Source organism: Cricetulus griseus, chromosome 3, assembly GCF_003668045.3.
Source record: "Cricetulus griseus strain 17A/GY chromosome 3, alternate assembly CriGri-PICRH-1.0, whole genome shotgun sequence".
In the NCBI taxonomy this organism is placed as follows: domain Eukaryota; kingdom Metazoa; phylum Chordata; class Mammalia; order Rodentia; family Cricetidae; genus Cricetulus; species Cricetulus griseus.
In genome coordinates, this window is record NC_048596.1 from 121728162 (window position 1) to 121755838 (window position 27677).

A 27677-nucleotide genomic window follows, 5' to 3' on the forward strand; every position below is an offset into this window, starting at 1 on the left:
TATACAAACACATAATGAAAGAAGGGAAAGCCAGGTAGGTATGGCAGTACATACCTAACTTCCAGCACCTGTGAGTAGAGATAGAAGGACCACAAGTTTAAGGACAGCCTAAGCTGCATAAAAAATTAGATCCTGTGTGTGTGTGTGTGTGTGTGTGTGTGTGTGTGTGTGTGTGTGTGTGTGTGTGTGTGTGTGTGTGTAGGGCTCAATCAAATAAATAAATAAATAAATAAATAAATAAATAAATAAATGTGGGTGATGATGCATTCAAACGCTCACAACACAACAGAAGAAGCACAGGGATGACCTTGTAGCTTGGTGAGTCTATCAGGCTAGTATGGGACAAGGTGAATGCTGAAGCAGACTACCTTGAGTAACTTATGGTTTCTCATCTATAAATTGGGGATAAGGATAATAAAGGCAGATAATGAACGATGTTGTTATGAGAAACACATGCATTAATATATGCCAAGTATTTGTACTCTGTTGTGGCATATTATACTAGTTGCTACATTTTTAATTTGTATTGTTATATTTTTATCTTATCAAAAAGAGGATTTTAAGCCAGCCTACAAGGAGACATATGTACTAAAATCAACTAATGATAAATTCCAACAAATTAGAATTGAAAGAACAAAACATCTATTAATGGCTGAATCCTGGCTGTCTACCTGATCACATCTTAAATTAATTAAAACTAAGCAAAGGTATTTCTTGGTTGGCTATTTTTTTTTGGGGGGGAGGCCTTCTCTTTGGTTGTCCTGGAATTCACACTGTAGACCAGGCTGGCCTTGAATTCACAGAGATTGGACTGCCTTTGCCTCCAAAGTGCTGGGATTAAAAGCATGTGCCACCACACCTGGCTTGGCTGGATAATTTGAGGTGGAAGACCCACTCTAAATCCAGATCATTGAAGTCAGAAGATCAACCCCAAATCTGGGTCATACCTTCTGGTGGTAGCCCACACAAAAGGATATGGAAGAAGGAAGCTTTTGGTTTTGCCCATTTGTGCTCACTCTCACTGGCAAGTTTCTTACTACTGAGGCATTTCTTCACTGGTATTAGAACCTATTCTTTAGAATTCCAATGTAGCCTGCAGACTTCTCTAGGACTCCAGAATCAGACGGGAACTTCTGAGATATCCAGTCTTGTGGACTGAACAACTACTAGATCCTTGGCTTTTCCATCAAGAGATATCCATTGCTGGACTACTTGGACCACAGCTTGTACATCACTCTGATAAATTCCATGTGTGTGTGTGTGTGTTTGTGCCCATTCTACCTGCTCTGTTCCTTTAGAGAACCCTGACTAATAAACATCTTTGCTGAAATCAGATCATTCTCTCTCACTGGACAGGTTTTAAACCATGGTTCAAGGGAGCAACCGGGGGTGTTTTTTCAGGGTATATTAGTGCACAACTTTAATCCCAGCACTTGAATAGCAGGTGCAAGTGGATGGATCTCTGTGAGTTCCAGACAACCATGACTATGAATTCCAGAACAGCTAGGGCTATATAGTTAGATCCTGTCTCAAAATAAAATAAAATGAAAATGAAAAAAAAGTCAACCCTGATAACTGGAAAAGACAAGTGGTGAGCAGAAGTTCCAGGGCATGTTTATTAAGATGTAATTTTTCATGGAGTTAGGACAAAACTAAAAGCACTGGTAAAAGAGTTAAACTTTAAGAAAAAAGCTTTTTCATCCAAGGCAAAGGGAAAGAAGAAATGATAGATATTTATAGTTTTTTTTTCCTGGCCAATCTCCAAGTGCCTAATTTGGACTGAACTTACAATGACCCTGCAACAACCCCTACCCAGAAGACTAAAATATCAGTGTGACCCACTGGGATAAAGGACATTTGGCTCTAAAGGGGTTGAGTTTGGGAGAGAACCCTATCACTGTAATCTTTCTCGCCTTTTCCCTCACCTCTATGTCCAAGTCTTCTAAACTGCAGTCATACAGGCCAACCTGATCTTATACTAGATTTTGTATCTGGATGCCACTCACATGCCTGTAATGCAGCCATATTTTCCCCATGTATATAAAAGTGACACATTTAAGTTTCCTCTAAAGTATATATCATCCATAATGCATCCATCAAACACCTAAGCCAGAAAAAACATGGCTTGTCCTTCCTCAGTTAAATTTGTACAGCACATGTCCTAGTTTTGTTTCTGTTGCTGTGATAAAATATCCTGACAAAAAGCAACTCAGGAGAAAAGGGGGTTTATTGTAGCTTACAATTCCAGGCTACAGTCTACTATTATAGAGAAGTCAAGAAACATCAGATAGCCATATTGTATCCATAGTCAATAACAGAAAAACAAATTACATACATGTCTGCTTGTTTACATTCTTGTGCTCACTTTCATTTCTCTACTCACAGTTCAGAACCCCATGCATAGGGAATGCTGCTGCCCACAGTAAACTGGGTCTTCCCTACATCAATTAACTTAATTATTAAGACCACCCACCACAGATGGGTCCACAGGCCAGCCCAAGATAGATCATTCCTCATGAGACATGCTGACTTGCCAAGTGATACTATGTTTTGTCAAGTTAACAATTAAAGCTTCCATTATCATGATGGAAAGCACCTATCATCAAAGTTGCATGAGTCCATTTCATAAGTCTCATGAAATGATAACACGACTTACTCCATTTACTTGAATTTCGTAGCATTCAACAAATGGTTCCTGCATAGATAAATCCTTTTAACTATGAGGGGTATGATGGGGAATGTACTTCTTTGTATGTTTATCTTCTTATTGATTATTGAATAAAATACTGTTTGGCCAATGAGACAGCAAGTTAAACAGGACTAGGAGTCAAAGAGGATTCTGGGAAATGTAGTAGACAAGTGGTGATCCAGGCAGGAAGTGACATAGCAAGGAGACTCATATTTAAGCAAAGGAAATAGGAAGTGTCCCCCTTTCCCCTCCGCTCTTCCTCCAGCAGCGCAATGCAATCCACTGGCAAGGAGGGATGCCAATAAGGCGTCCGATAAGATAAGTCTTATAAAATATATAGATTTATGATAAGACTGAACTAGCAGATGAGAATCCTAGTCATTGGCCAAGCAGCATTGTACCTAATACAAGTCTCTCTGTGCATTAATTGGGGCCCTAACTCACTCGGGTGGCTGGCGTGGAGCGCACACTTGGTGGTGGGGCTCGGCGGCTTATGGAGGAAAGATTTATTGTAACAGGGATATGCTTCAATATCTCCACTGAATGGCTGAAACCACAGGCATTCAGTCCCAAGTACTACAAAAACTGAATTTTCCTATCTGTCTTGTAGTGTCACCAAAGTTACGAGCTAGTCTGTTTACTCTGGGGTCATTACAAGTAAACACAGGCATTGGAATACCATGTAGTTAATCAGATAACATAGGTGGCTACTATGTGAATCATGGGTGGGTAGCCTATAGTATGGATATATAAGACAAAGGATAATTCACATTTTGGGTGGGAAGAAGCAAGATGGAATGGCAATTTATCAAACTCCTCTGAATGGTACACAAATTTAAAACTTACAAGGTGTTGATTTCTTGAATTTGCCATTTAAAAATTTCAGGTCAAACTGTAGCCATAGGAAGTGAAACTCTCTCTCTCTCTCTCTCAGGTCAAACTGTAGCCATAGGAAGTGAAACTCTCTCTCTCTCTCTCTCTCTCTCTCTCTCTCTCTGTGTGTGTGTGTGTGTGTGTGTGTGTGAGAAGAGAGAGAGAGAGAGAGAGAGAGAGAGAGAGAGAGAGAGGAGAGAGAGAGAGGAGAGAGACTGTATGATGCCTCTGTTGGGTTGGCCTTGGAGAGGATCTTTCAGGTGGGAGTCCTATTCTTAGGAATAGATCAAACTGTATAGGTAGATAGTCTAGGTTCAAAGCTTTTTTAAAACTTCTATTGCTGTTTACATATGTATACGTGTGCATGTGTGGGTGTATATGTTCAACTTTGTGGAGTTGATCCCTCCCCCCTTCCTGTGAGTTATGGGAATCAAACTCAGACTGCCAGGCTTGGATAAGTACCTTTGTTCACTGGCCATCTCGCCAAACCCAGAAGCCTTTTATTAAAACAAACAACAACAACAAAAACACCCAAACATTTCATGGATTTCAGACAGGGAAAGAGGCACTAAGAAAAGGGGAATCTACTTGTGTACTATAAATAAATGGCATTAGTACTTAGTCCTTACTGATAAATTATCTTAAAAAAAACAATCAGCAAGCAGAATAAACTCTCTGCCTGTTCTGAGTACCCCCTTTACCCCCAGTGAAAAATGGAGCCATTTATGCAGATAACCTATGCCACTTGGGAAGTTGAAGAAGGAGGTTTACCCCAAGTTTCAGGCCAGCTGTGCTACCAAGTGAGTCTCTCCTCTTCTGAACTAATATAGTACGGATCAGGTTATATATAAGGTTTCTATTCTGTCCTTCCAACTTGCCATCTATAAGACCATAAGTAACATCTTTCTTCTGCTTCCCCTATGAGGATATCATAATAAAACACTACTTATATTCAAAAGAACACAGGATTATTTAATTGGTTTATTGGTTTTTTGTTTTGTTTTTCAAGACAGGGTTTCTCTGTGTAGCTTTGGAGCCTATCCTGGCACTCGCTCTGGAGACCAGGCTGGCCTCGAACACACAGAAATCCGCCTGCCTCTGCCTCCTGAGTGCTGTGATTAAAGGCATGCGCCACCAAAGCCCGGCCTGGTTTATTGTTTTTATGTTTCATACGAGCAACATGTCCTTTCAGTTTTAATGCTTAATCCTGGGTTTTAATGCTTAATGGGTTTGTGCCTCCAGCTTTTAAGATAAATCTTAAACATCTTTGAACTACTGTGTTTTATTACAAAGGAAATTATTCAAAAACTACATAGGCAGAACAGTAGCCAGCTTTCTTGGTCCAATATAAATATTGAAATGTAATAGGTTACCAACAAGGAGAATTCCATTCTTTTCCTGTTTTTTAAATTTTTAGATGTATTTATCTTATATGTATGAGTGTTTTGTCTGCATGTGTAAATGTGCAGCATGTACAAGCCTGGTTGCACAAGGAGGTCAGAAGAGAGTGTCAAATTCCCTGGAACTGGAGTTACAGATGGTTGTGAGCAATCGTATGGGTGCTAGGAACCCAACCCAGGCATTCTGCAAGAGTAACAAGTGCTCTAAACCAATGAGCCATCTCACCAGCACCCAATCTCTTTTAGTATCTACCCCTGCCAAGGTATTAATTAAAGTTTTGTTTTTCTATGAAATTACCAATTAAGATTTTAAAGGAGAGAGAGATGCAGTAAATATATTTTTATATGTAGAGTTCAAAGAAGCAATACAGAAAACCATTAACAACTAGATCTTTGCCTTGCTAGGATGTTCTGTATCCCCTTTTAAGACAGGAAACCATACACCAACTATTGTAAATGTGCTCTGTGAGGGAAGGGAGACAGAATATAGGGATATATTGGATTAAAAGGGAATAATGGTATTTGAAGGGTTTAAGGAGGGTAGGGTAGATGAGGAATATGGGAAGGAACAACTAACACAAAAAGAAGTTTTTAAAAGTAATATGGAAACTTACTACTATAGAAGCTTCCTAAAAAATATGCATATATAAAGACTTAAAGGGGTTGAAGAGATGATTTAGCAGCTAAGAGCACTGACTGCTCTTCCAGAGAATCCAGCATTCATTTCCCAGCACCCATATGGCAGCCCGTCACCATCTTCTCAGTTAGTTCAGTCTTGAGACCAGCAAATAATCAAAAGGTAAACTGCCATAAATGACTCTTTCATACAAGTCCCTGTACTGCTAGTAGTATTAACACATGTAGCAGTCAATGATGGTCTTGATAATGCTAATATCAAGAAAATGAGGGAGAGGAGGAAAGTAAGGACTGCTCTGATTCACAGTATTTGACTATTGATGAGGAATTAAGACAATCAAAATTGGGAAACATTTATAGCCTTTTTTGAGGAATGGCCATTCACAGAGAGCATAGGAGATTTATAATACAACACCAAGAGGGCAATGCTGGGGTAGGAAAGCTCAGGGATCATCAATTCCTGGGATTGGGGTCAAATCAAAACTTTCAATTTTACATTGTCCAAATCCTTTCAGGAAAAGGAAATAAAACAACCATCCTCAAAGCATTTGTTGTCTTCTGTGTCAATAAATGCCATGAAATTGGGAGAAAAAAAAAGAAGAGGGAGATGGCTTAGCTGATAAAGGGCTGCTGTGCAAGCATGAGAGAATCCCCAACATCCATGTAAAAGCCAGGTACAGAGGTGAACATCGTTTCTGTTCACTGAGGTGACAAACTGTATGAAACTGTAAGAAAGACTGACAGAGGGCCTGCTGAGCCCCCAGGTTAAACAATCCACATCATTCTTTGGCAGTTCCCATCTTACACCTGTGGGATTTGTCAGCCTTAGATGCTGCACAGTAACGACACCTGTGGGATTTGGTCAGCCTCAGATACTGCACAGTAATGTAAATTCAGTTAGCTTTCTCTTTCCCATCCTCACACTAATTTCTCTCTTTTCCCTTTCTGTTTTTTGCTGCTTTCCTTTCTAGTCCCCTAGGCTCCTACTAACAAATCTAGAAGAACTTAAAAAGAAAAATCAAGGTAGCTTTTTACATCAGTCAGTTTCTGCAGAGAGTTGTATCAAATAACCAGTAGGGAAGAGTTCAAGGCTAAAAGCAAGACTAGCTCAGCTGAGCTTGCTAATGCAGCTCTAATTCCAGGACAGGCAGGAGCATCCAAAGCCCAATATCATTCTTAGCTACAGACTGTTGTAATTTAAGAAAAATATCGAGTCAGAGAAAGACGCCATGAGACAGGGTTCAAGCAGGGTTTATTTATTTATTTTTCTTTTTTAATTAGGGAAAGGGACCATAGAAAGGGGAGAGGGACAGCAGCAGCAGGAGAGAGGAAGGGGAGGAAGAAAGGGGGGGGCAGTCAGAGGAACAGACAGAGAGGGGTAGAGAAAGAGAGAAGGATGGGAGATGGGTAGGGCCCTTTTAAATGGGAACATAGTGAATGTCCACAGATGGTGCTCTTAGTGGCTGTAGCTGACTGAGGGCTTATCCTGTCAGAACCCCAAGGACAGACCAGTACAGATGCCTGAATACTAACACAGACCAAGTGTCAGTTCAGCCCCAGCTAGGCTATGTAAGACCCTATCTTAATGTGTACACACACACACACACACACACACACACACACACACACACACACACACACAGAGGAATGACAGTCTTATTCATTAAACAATATTTAATCTTTGGCTCCTTCTCAGTGTCATGCCAAGAGACAGGCATATGGCAATATAGGTTCCCATAAGCAGTAAACAGTTGTGTATGTTAAGGCATTGATGAGTTTACCTACTTCATCCACTCCAATCACCTGCTCTAAAGCCAGCTAAAAATACCAGTATCTAAACTAAGCAAGCAAAGGTAACTCTGACACTGACTGACAGCCACCAATCGTATTCTTAACACTTTTGTTTGGTTCCTTCCTTCCTTCCCTCCCTCCCTTCCTTCCTTTTTTGGACATGGTCTTTGTAGCCCTAGCTGGCCTAGGTTTCATTAAGTAGGAGAGGTTGGCCTCAAAGTCACAGATATGCCCGCACCTGCCTTGGCACCTTGGCTACTGGGATTAAAAGTGTGTCTCACCACAACTCAACAATTGCAAGCATCTCTGGGGACTTCACAGGAGCCTAAAGGGTTGTGGGAGAGGCGTAAGGGTGGGTCAGAGACAAAAAATCTATAGGTCACAGCCTTAATTAGAACATACATGCATTCTCCCACTACAGGGTATTCCTTTTAACGGGTTCAGTTGCAGCAGCAATTGTAAAAGAGCCGAGTAAACATTTCATCCCTTGACTCCAAGAAGAAAAAAGCACATTCTCAGAGAATAAAATCAATTCACTGGGCTTGATGTGAAGCAGACACAGCACCAGGTTTCAGCACTAATGAGAGGATGGCCAGAGCTCCAATACCAATTTCCATCATTCTATTAAGGAAATCTAATGACTCCTAAGAAGGAACACAGCCTATTGTGTTGTGCACATAGGCATTATGGACAGGAACTGCTCCATGGCAAAAATAAAACAAAATACATCACACACATCATGTTCTAAAATTGTAATGAAAACATTGACTCCCTATTTCAAGAAAAGCAGTGTTGTCAACAGGGAAAATCCCGATTGAAATATTTCTACAGAATTCTGTTTAATGTCTGACAGTGTATTCATGAAGTAGAAGGGGCACAGGAGAGTAAGACTTAAACAAAAGACAATTCAGGTCCACCTGGCCCATGTGTCAGTGCCTCATTCATTTCTCCTAGCAAACCTTCTTGAGTGACAGTCCAAATCTTTCTTTACCCATTTTTGGCAGAATTTGGTCTCTATTACAACGATCAGCACACAAAACAGGAGTGATTTGTAAAAGGCAAATATATTTGGTAACTACACAACAGCACCATCCCTTAAATGAAGGGACATACTCCAACATGACGATTTGCTGTTGTAATTTCATTCTAAGTGTCTAAAGTGAAGGACTCAGAACAGGCATATATATGGTTTCTCTCTTCCCAACTGCCAGTGTGATGCTCTAGGGCTTTCTATAATCTCTGTCCTTGCAAGGGTAGAGTAAGAAGAAAATACCCATAAGGTCTTTAGAATAAATTTATTTCTGCCTTCAAGTAAAGACTGCATACTGCATGGGTTCTGAGGCTTTTCATCATACACACCCCATCTCAAGAATGGCCCAGGCCATGGTCCAATCTCCAAAGGCTGGGCGTCATCCAGTGACCTGTTTCGTCAGCCAGGAGAAACCAAAGCCCAATTCTCTCATCTATAAGCCCTTTTCTTAAAAAGACATTGGCATTTAGATGTTCAGGAGAAAAAGGAAATACAATATAGGAAAGGATGGTTAATAAGCAAATTAATGATGTCAAAACAGAGCAGACTGAGTTGAGAGAGAGAAATCTTTACAACCCATGTTTGCTTGGAGGGGGGGAGGGAGGGTGGGGTGCATCTATGTGTTGGGGAGCTCATATTTTATTTAAGAACAAAAACAAAATAAAAAAAACCCATCTGTGCACACACTTTTATATCAGCACTGGAGAGGTGGAGAAAGGCAGATCCCTACAGTTTGCTAGCCAGCCAGCCTTGTCTACTTGTAAGTTCCAAGCCACTGAAGGTCCCTGTCTTCAAAAAAAAAAAAAAAAAAAAATAGTGGTTGAGGTCTGAGGAATGACATCTGAGATCAACTTCTACCCTTAACATGTGTATGCACATATACTTACAAACACATAGAAACTAATAATAACTAATAAACTAAAAGCACATTTTTCCAAAGTTATTATTTTCCCAGCAGCACAAGAAAATAGGTATTCGAAAAGAGATCCTATGCTTCTGTTTTGTCCAAGTCTACCAGGAGATATCCTGAGTGACAGAAATAGAAAGCACGAGGCTGTTTCTTTTCTCACACTGTCAGAAAACATCAGTAAGCAAATCAGATTGTTATGTGACTCATGCAGGCTGCTCATTTGGAACCAATGGTGCCTTCAAAGTAGATAACTATTTTTGTTAGATTTCAAGGATGGCAACTAGAAGAAGCATATGTAAAAAGAAAGATAGTGTACTATGGGAAGAAAATGTGGATAGAATTTCAAATGCATCTAGATTACTCCACAGTGTGATTTGTACTCGGTCCAGTTACAAGTCTCCAAGAACCTGTTATCAGATGGCAATTTGATAAAAAGAAGTATTCTAAAGCCACAATGAAGCAGATGCAAGGCTTAGCAGCCATAAAAGCAATTAAGAGTACCTATCTAGCTGTATCCTTCCCATAATTTCCCCCATACTTCTATGGTAAATGTTACTGTTCTTACTTTCCTATTCAAATTTCTTAAACCTGGGGTTCCTACTAGATCAGTTATTTGCAAATTTGCCTATTTCTGCAGTTTAGGTGATTCTAGGATCTCTGCAGGGTCAACTACATTAGACAGGCAGGCAGGCAAAGGACATCAAGAGACTCCTGAATCTATGCTCTTTCCAATAGCATTCCAGTATCCCTTGCACTATGTGCATATTATTCAAGAAACACAATTACACTTCAAATGAACACATTTGTTTGGGATTCCCCATTGCACTAATGGTATCTAATATGACATGTTATACACACTTTGACTATCAGCATGTGCTTGCTTGCTTTGAATAGATTATGTGAACACTAAAGGCAGAAGCAATAACTTTCTAAAATGCTGATGTATCTAATGTAGTATGTTGACTAAAAAAAAAAAAAAAGAATGCTCATTTTACTAAGAAATAAATGGAATTAACCCATAGGCAGTCTCAGAGACCAAACATTTGAAATCAATACCCCTAAAACATTTCCATCCACACAGAAACATTTAACTTTTCAATGATCAACAAGGTGTGGTAGAATATTATTTTAAGGCTTGTGACTTTTGTTTATGCTGCATTTGTTTAACTCTGTGAAGCTGTGTTACTGTGCCTGTCTAAAACCCCTGGTGATCCTAATAAAGAATTGAATGGCCAATATCGAGGCAGGAACAAGGATAGGGGCTAGCAGGCAGAGAGTATAAACAGAAGGAGGAACAAGAGAACAAGGACAAGAAAACATCAGAGGCCAGCAGGCCAGACACTCAGCTAGCCGCAGAGTTAAGAAGGAAAGAAAGACATACAAAAGAAAGAATGATAAAAGCCCAGAGAGAAAAGGTAGATAGGTTAATTTAGATTAAGAAAAACTGGCTGAAAATAAACCAAGATAAGGCCGGGAGTTTATAAATAATAAGACTCCATGTGTGATTTATTTGTGAGCTGGGTGGCTGGCCCCTCAAAAAGCCAAAAAAGAGTAAAAGAGCAAAAACTATTTCTCACAATAATTAGGCATCTTCTTCAAATATACAATACCAAATGTAAGAAGTCTTTAACTGCCCAAATTGTAGATTGGTATATGTACTCTGAGGAATGATATATATTTCTCAGCATAATAAATATTATTATTTTTTAATTTTTCTACCAGAGAAGCTTTCTCATCTAAGCGGCAAAACAAAAACGTTCCAAGTTATGTTACATCAATAAGTTTAACAGGAAGTTTTCCTAAGATTGCCTCATGACGGCTCTTTCAAGTTTACAAACAAAAATAATGTTCATGCCAAAAACTATATTTCTAGCACATATCACAAAAAAACAAATCATCAGTCTTTAAAAGCAAATGTCCTTAGAGGGGAGAATTTAGTGTTGAAAGGAAACCGAGCCTTTCCATACATGAGCAAAGTCACTCAGATAAACAGAATTGTGATTAAACTCTGAGTTTACTGGGCCCCATTTATTTTTCTTTATGATTAACTACTAGTCTTTGCTGTCAATTTAATTAAGAAAAGATGAACAAAGGGAAACTGAGATTGTGTGACATGGACAGAGAGTGATAATATTTACATCTTGTTCTTTTGTCTCAAGGGGATGGCAATGTAAGGATTAAACGCAACTCTTTGGAAACACTTGGATATCTGAGTTCCGAGTCAGACCCACCAGTACGCCAAGTTCTAAGCCAGCCATGGATACATATAAAACCTTGTTTCAAAACCTAAACAAAGCACTGGATTGTCATATAACTGAAGACCCCAAAGCAAAAAACACTTGGAAAACATTTAAGGAAAAAGTGACCAGTTAAATATTTGGTTGTTAACCAAAGACTGATCCATCGTGATTGTCCTTTGGGTCCGTACACAAGACATACCCCAACACCTGTGAACTTAACCCCGATTTTGTCAGAAGCATACGCTAGCAAAAAATTAAGCGCTAGGACAAACACTAGAGATTATCAGAGACCAGTATACATGAGAAAATGAAGACTTGGAAATTAAATCAATCAAGGTCATTTGAAAATATATAACCAGATCACTAAGTGCTATCCTTATACATGTTATCACTGCATAATTCTACACAAAAGCAAGAGTTTTGCCATTGTGGTTTTATAGTCTGAAATCTTTTGGAGGTCTGTCTTTTCTGCAACTACACTGAAAATCTGTAGAAACAGTGATTGAAAAGTTTTCCTGGAAATTTTCCACCTTAGGACTTAGAGAAAGTTGCCCCAAAACTCAGGGGTAAGGTTCTCTGTGGCCGATGCTGGCTCTGTTCTGTACCCAAAAGGAATAATTAAGGAGGAGGAAATTGGTTTTCTTAAATGTCAAATGTGTGTAGAGAAAATTTTTTGGCAACCCAGAAAGAGGCCAATTTGTATTTTCTGGGGGGACAAAAAGACCACAAACGTGAGCGCGTGCGTGTGTGCGTGCATTTGTGTGTGTGTGTGTGTGTGTGTGTGTGTGTGTGTGTGTGTGTGTGTGTGTGTATGTGTGTGTGTGTGTGTGTATGTGTGTGTGTGCGTGCGTGCGTGCGTGCGTGCGTGTGTGTGTGTGTGTGTGTGTGTGTGTGTGTGATAGAAGACATGCTCTTTAAAGGTCCTTTTTAAAAATTGAAAACTCTTAGTAGAGTGACATGTTGGAATCCCATCCTGAAAGCGTTATTATATTAGCCTTCTAGCTAAGCCACCAAGTAGTCTATCGACTATGGTAAGTTCCTCTTACAACTGAGCAACAAGAAGCAGACATGTTTTTAATTCAACTCCTGGACATGTGGAAAGAAAAGCTTACCCTTCAACAAGAGAGACAAAACACGGTGTTCTCATTAAAAATGATAAAAGGACAGAGAACTCAAGATGATGTTAATAGGAGGCAATCCAAGACCAATACTACAGTGATCATAGCTTTGAACACTAAAGTTAATATTGTAAAAATAACTAAGAATAGAAATTCAGTTAAGCTTCTGTCTAGGTGAGTAACTACAAAAAAGGAGTTCTCTGAATGAAAATACTTTCTTGATTTGGGAAATATGTTAAACGAAAATATACTTTCCCAGTAACCTAATCTTCAACATATGGGATTTTATAGCTATCCTTGGATGTATTTGCTCTAGAGTGTCTGGCTGCTAGGCCCACGGGCATCCTGACAAGATACACTGCCTTTCAGGATTAACTGTTCCACATGGTTAATAAGCTTATGCAATGAGCATTTGGGAAAGGAATTATTTCAGAGAGCCCTCAATGAACAGATACTGCAGTGAAGCAAGCCTCTTCTGAATGCTACAGATAAAAGACCACTGTTATGCCAGGCATTGGTAGCGCACACCTTTAATCCCAGCACTCGGGAGGCAGAGGCAGGTGGATCTCTGTGAGTTCGAGGCCAGTCTGGTCTCCAGAACGAGTGCCAGGATAGGCTCCAAAGCTACACAGAGAAACCCTGTCTCGAAAAACCAAAAAAAAAAAAAAAAAAAAAAAAAAAAAAAAAAAAAAAAAAAAAGACCACTGTTACACAAGGAGATTTTAGATTACAGCAGAGGGAGAGGGAAACCTGAACTGAAATGTTTCCCTGAATCCAGGGGATCATACTCTCAAGATAAATGGTCCCTAGGCTTCTGTTTCTCCAAATACAAACACAATACCATCTCTCCTGCTTCTCATTTGGCATGTGGAACTCCTTTTCATACCACTCTTTATGAAGGGAAAATATGCAGGTCTAGGAAAGTATTAGGGTAAATACCATCTTGATGTTATTTAGACACAGCTACAGAAATTTCATAGTAACAACACAAGATTTTAAAAAACCGAATCAACTTTGATCCTAAAACAGAAAGAGAAATTTCTCCTACTCTGACAGAAAGCATGTAGAGTTAATACAGTGGGTTAGAACTGGAGTATGAAATAAAACTCCATTTAGAAGCAGAAAACTCACCCTAAACTAAGTGAATATCCTCAGGGTGACTCTTCAGGAAAAGAACAGCAGTATAATAGGAACATTTAACAGCACAAGCTTGGGGCACAACCCAGATGACAGTTTAGGTAATGGACAAACGAGGCATTTAATTACCCTAGATCACTTCTATAAAGTGAAGATGTTCCATAATCTTTAAGGTCCTTTTAAATTTTCAAGGTCTCAGAAATAAACCAAGTTTCACATCTCCCAACTTAAATTATTGCATGATGCTAATCTCGAGCTTGTAATATATAAGTTGAGTAGGTAGAAACAGAGCCTCAACCCTTGTCTACTCCTTAATAGTAATGTTCAACTGGGGCTGTACTTGTATGCCCCACATTTCTGAACCATCCCCCACCCCCAAGGGCAAAAAGGCCATGGAAGACAATCGAGAGACCCCTGGAATTAGACAAGTACATAAAAGGAAGCAATGTTTAATACTGAATTCTAATTACTAATAAAACTTTGGCAATACTTAACAAATCACAATCATAAAGTGCTTTATGTGAATGAACATTATGAGTATACTAACAGTTTTACCTCCAGGATTGTGAAAATTTTTCAACCTAGAGATTTTGAGAACTTTGTGGCATTTAACATACAATTTTTTTCCTGAGACTACAAGAAAACAACAAATTTAGTATTGCCTAATTCCTGTATGCTCCACAATCTTAAAGCACTTACTAAAGTTCTATTTCTAGCACATGTAAGTAGTCTCATGAGTAAGAAATACAGACAACTTGGTTGGCACATCAAGCATCAGATCATAGGACTAAGAAACCAGGAAATCAACCATAGGTTTCCCTTTAAATGGATTCTGTATTTATACTTATTAGTAAACTTCCACAAATTCCCTATCATTCTAGTCTTACAGGTCATCAGACATGCTTTTGTTCCGTTTTCTATTTGGTAGAGAACGAGTAAATGAAGCAATAATTCAATGAAGAAATGACTGGCCTATTCCCAAGGTTAAAACAAAGCCTGGGTATGTGTCAGAAAGTTTGCATTAAGTAACATTAAACAAATGTCACCCCACCCCCAACTACAATCACAAACTCAGTCAACCCTTTCCTAAATACAGACACTAGAATGTTAAGGCTAAGATGATGAACAAAGATGAGAAAATTGAATTATACAGAGGCTAAGCCAAAAATCTAGCTCAGACAGAACTGAGCTCTCTTACCCAATTTACAGTGTAGTAATTAGAGGTCATACAAGAGAACAATTTTTTGTTATTGCTTTGTTAAGACCAAATTTTGATATACACAGCCCTGGCTGGCCTTGAATTCATGGCAATTCTCCTGCCTCAGCTTCCCAAGTACTGGGATTACATGGGTGTAGCACCATGCCCAACTTAACATTTTAAAAAAAGAAAATGAAGGAGAGAGATGGGAATGGAAAAACAAAGAAACCTGCTTGCTTGCTTGCTCAACTTTCACTGGTACACAGTATTCTTTTTGCCAAAAGTTTATACACTACTTGCCAATCGTCTACTACTGATTTGTATAGACCCTGGGGGGGGGGAAATCTAAGAGTAGATTTTATATTTTTTAATGACTGGAAAAATTTAAAACAAAAATATTCAATGCTATGAACATCATATGGAATTCAAAATTCAGTGCCTAAAACAAAGGTTCACTGACGCTCAGAAACATTTCACCTATTGTTTTCCCACTGTGACAGCAAAGGTGACAAGTCGTTCCACAAAGACTAAAACTTTTCTACAGATCTCTGTTCTCCACTGACACAGTGAAACTATAGTTAATGGATAAAAAGAGAAGAATTAAATTGGAAAAGAAAGAAAGACACAAGAAATGTTGAAGTCTGTGTGGGTGGGTTTTCTTCTCAGTTCACAGCAGAGAGAACAAACAAGTATGGGCACAACACAAAGGGATAGGTGAGTGGTGGTCAGACTTCAATCATTTTAATAATGCCGCTAATACAAAACTTCTTTTACACCTGAAACATTTTCAAGAACTGGAAACTGCATTGGTATGTTTTCTGTACCAGGTAGAAGTGGACACAAAGTATAAGTAAAGGTAAGAGATTCCCTACATCCTAAATTAGGAGAATTGCCCCAGATTCCATCTGCTTCTGATGCCAGTCACATGATTCTTCTAGGTTCAACTCCTTTTCATGAAAATGAGGTATGCTGAGCAATCAGAAGTATTCTTTCTTTCTAAAACTCCTAAAACAACAGGAGGAAACAAGAAGAAAAGAACTGGGGAAGAACAAAACAAAACTAGAGGCATCTGAATTCAAGGACCTGAGTTTGTTTCTTCCCTTTTTGAGGAGTTTCTGCAACAAAGACAAATGCACCCACAAATTTTATGTTCTCGTTTATTTCTCTCAGGGCAAAAACAACATTTATCTGAATAAAGCTTGCTATACAAGTAAACACCCTGGCACTAGTCATAAATATTATCTGCAACAAGGGGTGTGTTGAGACAGCCAGCACCTTCTTACAACTGTGCTCCAATAAAATGAGGCTTCATTATTATCTCCTAACATCAGGTAGTTTGGGACGGTACAGTTCTATTTATTTACTTTGTTAATTTTAATGAAAAATGCCATTCTGGCCTTTGAAAGGCAAAAGTAATATACTGTCATGTCTGCCAAGGAACACTGATTTTCTAAAGGCAGTGTATGTGAGTACATAACCAGCACAAAATTCAAAGCATAGAACAGAAGGTCCTCTTAGCCAGTTTTCTTGATATGAACATTATTAACTTTAAACCAGAAGAAAATGTTTTAAAAACCCACTGAAGGAGCTGAAAATATGGCTCAGTGGTTAGGAGCATATGCTGCTCTTGCAGAGGAACCAATTCCCATTCACACCACCCAGATCACTCTAGCTCCAAGGGATCCTACACACTCTTCTGGCCTCTGGCAGTATGGGCACTTGTGCTCATACCCCTCTCTCCCCGTAATTAAAATAATAATTTTTAAAACTCTCAATATTAAATTTGTAATGACTATATGGCCCAAACATTCCAATACTAGGTACACAAAAACATGTCTATGTAATGTGTCCGTGTGTATCCACAGAAGCCCTATGATTTCTAACAGCTCCAAACATAAAGCATTCCAAAATACAGACCTTATTTACAATGGTATTTCTTTACAATGAAGTGCTATCTGGCAATAATTAATGATGCAACAAAATACTATGCTAAGTCAGTAAAGCCAGCCAGCATGAGCACATGCTCTATAATTCCACTTATATGAAGTTCAAGAAAAGTCAAATGTCTAGAAAGAGAAATCAGATTGCTGACTGCCAGCAGGTTAGTGGAATGAAGAAAGACAGGGCAGATTGCTAATGGGCACTGGGTTTTTGAGATGATGTCATCACAAGGACATAAACAAGTCAGGCTGGATAGAAGTCTCAGTGGTTAAAAGCATTGAATGCTCTTCTGATGTCCTGTCTTCCGGGCTCTCTGACTATTGCACACACATGGTACACAGACAGACAAGAGAGCAAAACAAACATACACATGAATAAATCTCAAAAATTAAAATATAGGTAGTGGTGGTTATACAATTTTATAAATATAAAGAGCTACCAACCATATTTCATTTGAATTGTGGTTTTGCTAATGTATAAATCCTCACGAAACTGCTAAGGAAATATTTACTCAGCTTTTTCCTTTGCTAATGATATTCTCCATATTTTATACACTTTATGATGACCTTCACAATGAAGACATAAAGAACAAGTCGTGTTCAATAATGTGCATGGATGCCCCTTGGGGTAAATTCTTGTTGTGTCACTGAAAATTTGCCGACCAGTTTCAAAGTCTTGTGCTCACAGGAAAAATGTTTTTATTGTAATCTCCAAAGGATTCATGTAGGGAAGACGATTCCAAAGCTTTGATGACACCAACACAAGTTTAACAAAAACATACCCTTTGTTTCAAAAGCAGGACAAGAAAGAAAGGGTAAAAACCATTGATCTATCCCATCCTATCACAAAAACTATGGCCGTAGATCACACAAGCAGGCCAAGCTGAAATACTGTCCATACAGGTCTGCAGATGCCACTTACCGCCTGGGTCTCAGGGCCTTGTTTCATTTTGGGTGTGGTAGTTCCATTTCCTAGAGCCTCCTCCTCAGAAGGAGCTCTGGTCTTACTCAGAGAATCCACTTCATCTTCAGCTTTAGTGTCTGGCATTTCTGAAGAGAATATGGGTTATTCAGAGAGAGTACATTCGATTAAAAAAAAAAAAAAGGAGGTTCCTATGTGCTTTAGTATTTACACAACAAATTCAGGTTTCATCTGTTTTGTTTGTTTTTCCATGCAATGGCAGGAGCTGGTGCCATTTATGACCCCACACTGAGCTCCTATACTTATCACATGGTCTGTGACTGGTTCCCAGCCTCTAAATGAGCTTAGAGTTAAAGGACATTCAACTCATTGTCTACTGAGTGTCCGTTTCATTAATGACTTTGAAAAGCTACAAAAATGCATGTGACAGTAAATTAATAAACTACAAGGGTGCAGATTAATATATTAAATAAGGCAGTACATTTTGGACACCATTATAGCAAAATTTATTTGTATAGAGAAAATGGAAAGCTACTGAAAATGGCTTTCAAGACCAGAATCACTTAAAACATATATTACAAACCCTGTTCTACACCATTAATTTAATCAATAAGACTAGACAATTTCAGCAAGTTATTTTTGAACTATAGTTTTTCCAAAAGCAAAATTGAGTAAAGAATCTAATATTCATTTCTGTCTGGAAAAACAAAACAAAACAAAGTTTTTAAAATTTTTCTGTTGTTGTTTTAGTATTAAATAATCTGTCCCCATACTGACCATGCTCTTAACAGACTCAACAATAATAGTTTCTCTTACCCGGCCACCACATGGTCATGCAAAAGCAGGAAGTGATAATAATGATGTTCAAGACAAATTTAGACTTCTGACACTTCTTTAAAGGGAAAATATTGATTGAATAGTCGAAATTACCTTAATATATATTACATATAATATATTATATATAATATAAATGGAAAGTCTGCCTCATTTCCATTTGCTTGTTAAAGTAGCAGTGGTACTACTCTGGCAATAAAAACAATCCCCATCTGAAAGACTGAAGTTTCTCTCATTGAATAATAAATCACATTAAGATTCATTCACACTAACAACATCTGTGATTCTCTAGAGACCTTCGATTGGGAAAGTCACATTCCTAACAAGAGAACATTTATAATTCCTTGTCCTGTCTTTTCTTTTGTAATTATACAATATTACTAGCAATTTAAAATAGGTATCCAAGTTTGCTTGTCCAGAGAATTAAAATCTGTTAGCTTTAGTAAATCAAGTTTTATTTAAAAAGAAAAAAAAAAAAACAAAACTGAAGTAATCCCTTTACAAAAATCCCAAGGAAAAACATTTCTAAGAGACAGAGAGTAACTGTGTATGTGAAGGAAGATATGGTTTTTATTGTATCCTGGAATGTGATTTTTAGCATTAACCTCAACTTTCCTATATGCAATCAACAGAAAATATGGACCAGCTACAACCGTAAACATTGATTACTGAGACTCTGCAAGATTAGCTTGGTTTGGTCAAGCACCTTCTGAGTACAGTGATCAATCAATGCTTTCTGTGAGGCAAAGGTCACATTCCCTCTTTTATCAGGCTCCTCCCAAATCAACAGCTAAACCTGACCCATAAAAGAATCCATGAATGGAATGCAACCTTCACAAAAATACCCCTGGCTATGAGATCACACTCAGGTGCTTTTTTCTAGCACAATGTAACCAGGGACTTTCCTCGACCCTGGCTATTTCAAAGAAAGTACTCAATTTCTTCACTGGTTACTTTTTTTGTAGTTGAGCACCAGCCCTGTTATGAGTCCTTTTGGTAACAAAACAAGTAACCCACCTATACAAAATACAACCAACCCCCAATTTTCAAAACTTTCTTCTTCAAAATTTCGCACCATTTCTTAGTATCTTTACTATAGTTGTATATACTTAAAATCATGTCTAAGATTCTGCCAGTTTTTCTTTTTTCTTACCTTTTCTGATCCAGTGATACAGACACAAGCTTCATAGTTCACAGTTGCTAGGGTCAAATTGTGACCACAGAACAAGAAGGAGAAATAATTCCACCCAGGGTGGCCAAGGACAGAGCACCAAAAGAAAGGAAAACAGCCAGGCATCAACTTACAGCCACTCCCAAGCTTCTGAAATGTCAACCTGCCAAGGCCCCCAAAATAGACCTGTCATGGTGCCTTGTCTTAAGAATTAGAGACCTCATTTCAATGTTGAGACAGACGTCAACCTAAAACAGCACTAAATTTAAAAACCTGAAGTCCCTAAAAGTCCCACCTTAGCTTCTTAAAATCACTTAACCACAGCTGGAAGTTGGACTTTAAAACAGGCAAAAGCCCTTCATCCGGGCCTAGGCATTGTATTTAAATCCTGTCATCCCAAAGAATTTATTTTTGTTTGTTCATTTCTCTCCAAACCCCACACCCACAATTCTACCATGCATTACATTTAAAAGCATTGCCAACAGTTAAAACAAAAACAAAAACAAAACAAAACAATCAAAAAAGCATCAGAGAGGCATGGTACAGCTGGTAGCAGGTGGTGTATAAATATCTGCATCCAACTGACCTTCAGAGACTTCAGAAGAGAAGATTGACAGCCATTCCAAATCCGGTTTCAGCTTCAGTCTCAAACATCGTAAGAAGCTCTATTCAGCAAGTTCATTCTACTCAGCAATGGTAGTTTCTCTCTGCTCTCCCTGGACATGGTTACCCACTGATGGAACAGGCTGCTTGTGTTGAGCAATCTGCTTAGTGCAGCTGCTTCACCAAGATAAGCAGACACAAGGTCTGCCCAGTGACAGCAGCACGGCAGACTGGGCTTGGGCGGAAATCCTGTATCCTAGCCCCTGTATAGCTATGCAGGACCCTGAATTCCCAGACTCTGCCCAAAAGCGAAGCGGCAAACCTGGGGGTTTGTTCCTCAGACAGGAAAAGGAGGGAGTACACACCCCCGACTTAACCAATGACCTAATATCACAATTTTAGATGTTCATTTAAGAGGATTTCTCAGAAACAGCTGTTCGTGAAACAGCCTGACTTTAAGTTCTCTTAGAATACAAACGGACAATGACTTGGGAGAGTTTCCAACTTGTAAACAGAGCACATTCATTTCAGCACTATATTCTGTGGGCCTAAAGAAAAGAACTAAATTGTTTGATTAACACCAACTGAGATCCAGGTACTGTGTTCAGGATTTAGAAACTGTAATGGCTTCAATGTAACACACAGTGTAAGCTTAAAAAGAAAAAAACAAGCTTTGCATCTATAATACAGGAAGTAAAATCTGTCCAACCTAAGATGACTCGTGTTTCCTGACAGTAGTGACTGTTAACTTGGCGGCTCACACTACTGAGCAAGCAAGACCTTAAAGACACAGTCATGACATCCACATTCTTAGCACTACATAACAGAGACAAGTTTCAGAAGCTGTTAATTTTATAGACTGCTTAGCTTACCTGGTGCTGGCTCAGGCCTTTTGGTAGGTGAAATAATTTTCTCTGGTTCCTCTGTTTCAACAACACAGTTCCCAGAGGTTTCTTCACGAATATCCATTTGCAGGGTCTCCCCAGGTAGGAAGGTACATGTACTCTCTGTACAAACATTCTGCAGCTGCCCTGTCTCTGAGATGGACAGTGACGGATTACTGATTTCCCCTTTAGTCAACAGTGTGTTGGAGGCCTTGACTTGCTTGATTACGGCCTCAACTATACGAGTAGCAGTCTCCGCTATGGGGTCTGCTCCCATAGGCACATGCGCAGCTTGGATTCCAAGTAGAAAGGTGGCATTACTTTCCTCTTGCTGGACTGAGGTCTGTATGACTTGCCTCGTGCCAGCAGGGAGGACACTGTCATTGAGAGCTGAGAGTCCTATCTCTGAGGGGCGGTCCCTGGCAAGAGGCTGCATCGTTTCTTCATCATTTGGGACCTCCTTAGTGTTACTCATGGCATGGCTGAGGTCTGTTCCCTCCAGTTTCTCTCTCTTGCAATCAAGTGGTACTATCTCTGGGGTTATGACTTCTTGTGAACCAGTGACACCTTTTTCCAGTAAAGCTTCTGGCAAACTTGGAGTCACTTTCTTCTCTTGGGTTAACAACTCTGAAACTGGACTGCCTTTGACATGGTGTGATGTATTGTTTCTTGAGGGCTCGGCAGTAGCTGATAAGGCATTAGGCACTTTAACATCCTCCATCACATTTCTGCTGACCTCACTAGCATTGGTTTCCCCTTGGAACTGAGTATTCACACCAACATCCACTGCACAAGGCAGACTGCAATGAAGTGCTTCAGATACATCTGGCGGCAGACTTGGCAGCAGAGATGAGCTGCTCTGCTCTGCACCTGAGGCTTTCTGCTTTGAATCTGCAGCTAGATTTGCTTTTGGTGGCACCGGGCTCTTCGCAGCCCCACCTTCAGTCAGTGGGGAGACCTGTGGGGCCACTTCCTTGTTATGCTTAGTTTCTGTTTTCAGCTCAGCAGAGGGTGTGCCCGGTGATTTACTGGGCTGCAGTGCACAGGCAGCTGACATAGGTTTTTCACATAATCTTGGTATCTCCAGCCCAGGAGGTGGTGTCCTCTGGTTTTCCCTGGATATTTCTGAAGAATGTGTGTCTTCTTTAATGGAAGAACATCCCATTGCTTTATCCTTGCCATCTTGTCCCAGAGTTGCCAAGCTTTCAGGAACCACCAGACTGCCGTCTTCCCCGGGCAGGAGAGAGCTGGAGACCAAAGCAGCTTTATCCACACTTTGTCGTGAAGTGTCGCTCAGAACTTCAGGTGCTGTCGTCGGCCCGGGGCCCTCCTGTTCTCCACCAAGGCCTACAAGGCTGGTATTCCCCATGCTGGGCTGAAGCTCTACAGCAGGAGATGTAAACAGGCCCGCAGCCCCGTTTCCTAGCTTACTGGGATCATTTGATTCTCCTCCATCTGGGCCATCTCTACAAGCTATAGTTCTATGGAGCTGAGCAGTTGCTGTTCCTTTTTCTTTCTGGGAGGGGACAAGAGAAAGTGCGTCATTTTTGGTTACTGATTCACTCTCTGGACTGCTTGCCAGAGAGAAACTGCTGCCTGGTGGTGTTACCTGGTCTGGCACTGGTTCAATCTCAGTTTGGGGGGCAACTGGAGGCAAATGTGAAGCATCCTCAAGCGTATTTGTTAAAGTTGTATCCTGTTTCAAATCTTTCCCCTGGCACTTTGCATCTAAAACACAGAGAGGACAAACCCCCACAGATTCCTGGGTGCTTTTCACAATGTCAGAAGTGGCTGTGTCAGCTTGTGGGTCTTCTGGGCAGAGGGCAGTGCATGGATCTTGTGTGTTTGGCTGTATTATTGCACTGTCAGGCAGGCTGCCTTTACCAGTGCCATGTTTTACAACCAACTCACCACTAGGAGTCACTGTGTTCTGCTGACATGGAGACTCAGCACAAGAATCGCCAGCCCCATTTGTAGAACAAAGCAGTGCCTGGCTGTTTTGGCTTGGAGTGTGCCATGAATTAGATTCTGATGTCTGGTTTGGCATCCCATCTGGTGTTAGTCCAGAAAAGTTTAAAGCCAAGGGTGATGGTGTCTCACACGGGCCTGCTAGGGGAGTATCAGGTTCTGGTCCACCTGAAATCTTGTCTTCTGCACTAGCTGGAGACACCAGAGAGCTCTGGTCACTTGGAGCATCCGTCCTCTCCTCACAGCTTCTCTCCTGAGTTTCCTTTCCTGTTTTCTCAGTGGGGATTTCTCCAGGACTCAATGCAGGCGAGGACTCAGCAGGCACGTCGGCACCCAGGGCACTAGTGGCAAAGATATGGTTTGTAGTATCGGCTTTCTCCACAGGTTCTTGTAAAGCTTGAACACCAGACACCTCAGCCGTGCTGACATCAGAGTTCTCCAATCTTTCCTTTGTGCCTTCCTCTACTTGATGCTTAATCACCTGGATGGTAGCACTTGGGTTCAATAAGCTATGTTCCAGGTCCCCTGCATTTTCTGGGGGATCAGCATCTGGTGAAGAACTGTCGAGTAGCTCCCTTCCAGAAGAATGCTGGCATGCACTTGGCTCTGTGGCCATGACTTCCTGCAGCACACTGTCCCCACTGCTCGGGGGCTGCTGACATGTGGCCACTCCAGAATATTTTGTTCCAGTTACTTCATTTCTGTTTCCACAAGATGGAAGGCCTTCTGTGCCCTTTACTCCACAGCCAGATATGCTCTGAAGGCAGCTGTCTTGATGAGATGCAGACCGGGAGTCCACAGCGGATGCTGGCTCCTCCTCTTCCCCTTTCCTCCCCACATCTTTATTTTTCTTGTAAGAACAGACTACATTTTCTTCCTCAGCCACATTTGACAGATCACAGGAACTTTCAGCCTCCCTCATAGGACTGCCTCGGCAGCATAGAGTGCTCATAGTTTCTTCAGAAGAAAGCTGCTGCTGGTCAGAAGGCTCTGGTGCACAGGAAAGGAGCTGGCCATCTATCTCTAGTGTGCTGGGCACACTAGAAGAATCCTGTGCTGTCACCATTACGGGTATAATATTGTCCATCTGCTTCAAGTTTGTTTTCTAGGAAGAAATCAAGGAAACTTTTTTTTAAAAAAAAAAATGACCACAAAAAGAAAGGGGTGGGGGGACAAAACAAAACTGATTACCATAAAAAGACATCACTGACACCTGCAGGCAGAGTCTTGTTAGACAGAAATGTCTTTCCAAGCCTTCTCAGTTAACAAATGATGCGCCACCTTCTGCCCACACCTGTGTATCCATTAGGATGCTAAGTTTTATTCAGATTATACTATGTGACTGGTTTCCATATTAAAAAAAGATTTAAAATTGGGCCTCAAAAGCCCTTTTTCAAAAAAGCTCAATGGACATCTTCAAATAACAACCAACAAGGATTCTTAGGTCTTTATGGGAATGGAGTCTACTTCCATCTGTCTCAAATATTCATGGAAAACTAAAGTCTAACCAGTTTTAAAACTCCTTTCAATCAAAATATTCAGCTACATTACCATATCCTCAAATTATGCTCAACCCAACATATATAAACTAAGTAGGTTTAGAATTAGGAATACTATCTATCAGTTTGATTAAAAAGTAGTTTTTATGGTATCCATACTAAATGGTAAATAAAAGGGCATATACTACTAACTACTGTCAAGGGACCTGTGGGCTATAGAGTATTAAAAATCTTATCAAAAATAGTTTTTGCCACCTTAAACTTTTTGGGTAATTTAGTTTTGTTAGCTTGCTTGTTTTCTGAAACAATACCTTACTATGTAGACAGGCCATCTACAAAATTGTCTAATCCTCCTGTTTCTGCCTCTTAACTACTGGAATTATTAGGCTCATATTACCATATACTGCTTAAGAGTTTGGTTTATTATATAAACAAATACAGCAAATATGAAAAAATGGCTAAAACAATCAGTTGAATTTGATAGAAAGAACACAACACTGTTATATAAACTATGAAGACTAATCTACTGCTACTTTCTGCGTGCGTGCGTGCGTGCGTGTGTGCGTGCGTGCATGCGTGTGTGTGTGTGTGTGTGTGTGTGTGTGTGTGTGTGTGTGTGTGTGTGTGTGTGTCCATGCGCGCATGCGCGCACATGCCTGTGTTTGATACAGTGTTGAAAAGCTAAATAAAATTTACAGTTAATCAAAGTTATAAGTTAAGTAAAAACAGGACTGGGGAGTTGGCTCAGTGTTGAAGTATGCATACTGCTCTTGCAAAGGGCCTGAGATTTCTACTTCTAGCACCCTACCTACAGCAGCTTGCAACCATTTCTAACTACAGCTCCAGGGAATTCAAAAGCCTCCTCTGGCCTTCATGTGCACCTGCATTTATTTGCACATACTCCCTGACATGTGCCCCCACAACACAATTAAAAATAATCTTAAAAACAAATATAAAAATCTCATGGGTACGCAAACAAGGCTCAGGAAAATAAATCTAACCAGAGTTGAACCTTTAATGAGTTTATAGTAACAAAATTCAGCGATTGTTATAGTACAATTTATTTGGCACATAATTATTTAAAAATATCTGTTCTCCATTTATTATTTGTCTATTGAAGTAATTTTATATACACCCACAATCATATCTCACTTATCTGCTTAATCTGTAAATATACTGAGTAGTATATCATCAGATTGCTCCTGCTCATTAAAGCTATTGTGAAGTTTGCAGGTAGGAGTAAAATATGCCATCCTTGCTAAAGTCCTTTTATTAGAGTATACCAAAAAACAGACTTGTCACTAAAATTATGTATGGTGTATTCCTTAAGAATATTCAAAATTAGCCTGGTAACACACCCCCTACAAGTTAGGACTTCAAATCAATACCCTTGATGAAAGGGGAACATTGCAGACCAGGGAAACAAGTAGGCAGTGCTGCCGAAAGCATGATCAAAGTAACGATGAAATGTGCAAGCTCAGTTTTCTTAATTAGACAACCATTCGTTAAATAAGAGTTCAAAAGAAAAAAAAAGTAACTTTGGAACAGTCCATTCAAAGGAAAATGGCAGGCTGGAAACAAGTATCATTCAGAAAGGCAGAAGAAGGCTGGAGAGGTGACTTAGTGGAGGACCTAGGTTCTATTCTTAGGACTTATATGATGGTTCACAACTATCTGTATCTCCAGTTCCAGGGGAAGCAATGCCTTCTTCTGACCTCAGAGAGCACTGCATGCACATGGTACACAGACATACACACTGCATTCATATGGTATATGAACATACAAACTGCATGTACAGGACGCCCAGACATACACACATGCACATGACAGACATACACACTACATGCACATGATACACAGACATATCCAATGCATGCATAGGATGCACATACACACACATAAAGAAAAAGAGAAAAAAAAAAAACCAAAAAAGAAAAAGAAAAGAAGGGCAGAATAAACCATTTCATACAATCCTAGTGTAGAATTTTTTTGGCTTGCTTGTCTCAGAAAAGCTTGCTCCCAAAGAAGCTTTTGGCACCAAGCTGGCCTAGACCTAGATGACCTTAAATAAAATTATTATCAGACTGTTTCCAAATCAAATCAGTTTTGAAATAAACTGGGTGGAAAAATTATCTAAACTTAGCTTCTCAGATGCTACAGTCCAGAGAAATGCAGCCATATGACGTCTATATTACCTACAATAAATGCTACCAAGGAGTCTGTAATGATTTTATGTCTGGCAACCATTTTATCTTCGAAGCTTGAGTGGATTATAAAATCCTTATGACCTTTTTAACTGTCAACTATGCATTTAAACATGGCAGCTCCATCATCATTCCCTGTACAGCGGTGAAAGGGTTTTTCCTAAGGAGTCAATTCCCTTCTTGGTCTTTAGCAACAATCTAGAAACTCTGGCCTCCTATAGTTCTAACACATTAGCAAAAAATTCTTTTCATGACAGGAAAGTTTTGTTCTACTTGCTACACATTTGCACATCTATAGTGACCATGAGTATCTTTCATTACTTCAGAAATTTGGGAAGAATTTCAAATTTAAAGATCCCAGACCTGTGAGCCAACAAGATGGCTCAATGAATAAAAGCACTTGCCATGCAAGCCTGAGAACCTGAGTTTGATAACCAAAAGACTCATAAAAGTTGTCTTCTGACTTCTATACATAAGCCCAACTCTCCAAATCTACACACTTTCCTTCTCTCTTTCATTAAAAAACAAACAGGCACCAAAAACAAAATACATAAGTAAAATAGAATAAAAACAAACCAGAATAGGACAAAACAAACAAACAGAAAAAAAGAACTAAAGTAAAAAGTACTG

The 27677-nt window shown here is 39.7% G+C and overlaps 1 protein-coding gene across 9 annotated transcripts in view; it reads right to left on the reverse strand.

Moving 5' to 3' along the window:
• Akap13 (A-kinase anchoring protein 13) overlaps positions 1–27677 on the reverse strand; it is a 285104-nt gene that overhangs the window by 118887 nt on the left and 138540 nt on the right. For all 9 annotated transcript variants that reach the window (XM_027408158.2, XM_027408162.2, XM_027408164.2 and 6 more), the window contains 2 exons: positions 21365–24449; positions 17885–18012 (listed from right to left, as the gene is read on the reverse strand). In XM_027408158.2, coding sequence (XP_027263959.1) covers positions 17885–18012; positions 21365–24449 — 3213 coding nt within the window. The remainder of the gene's footprint in view (positions 1–17884; positions 18013–21364; positions 24450–27677) is intronic.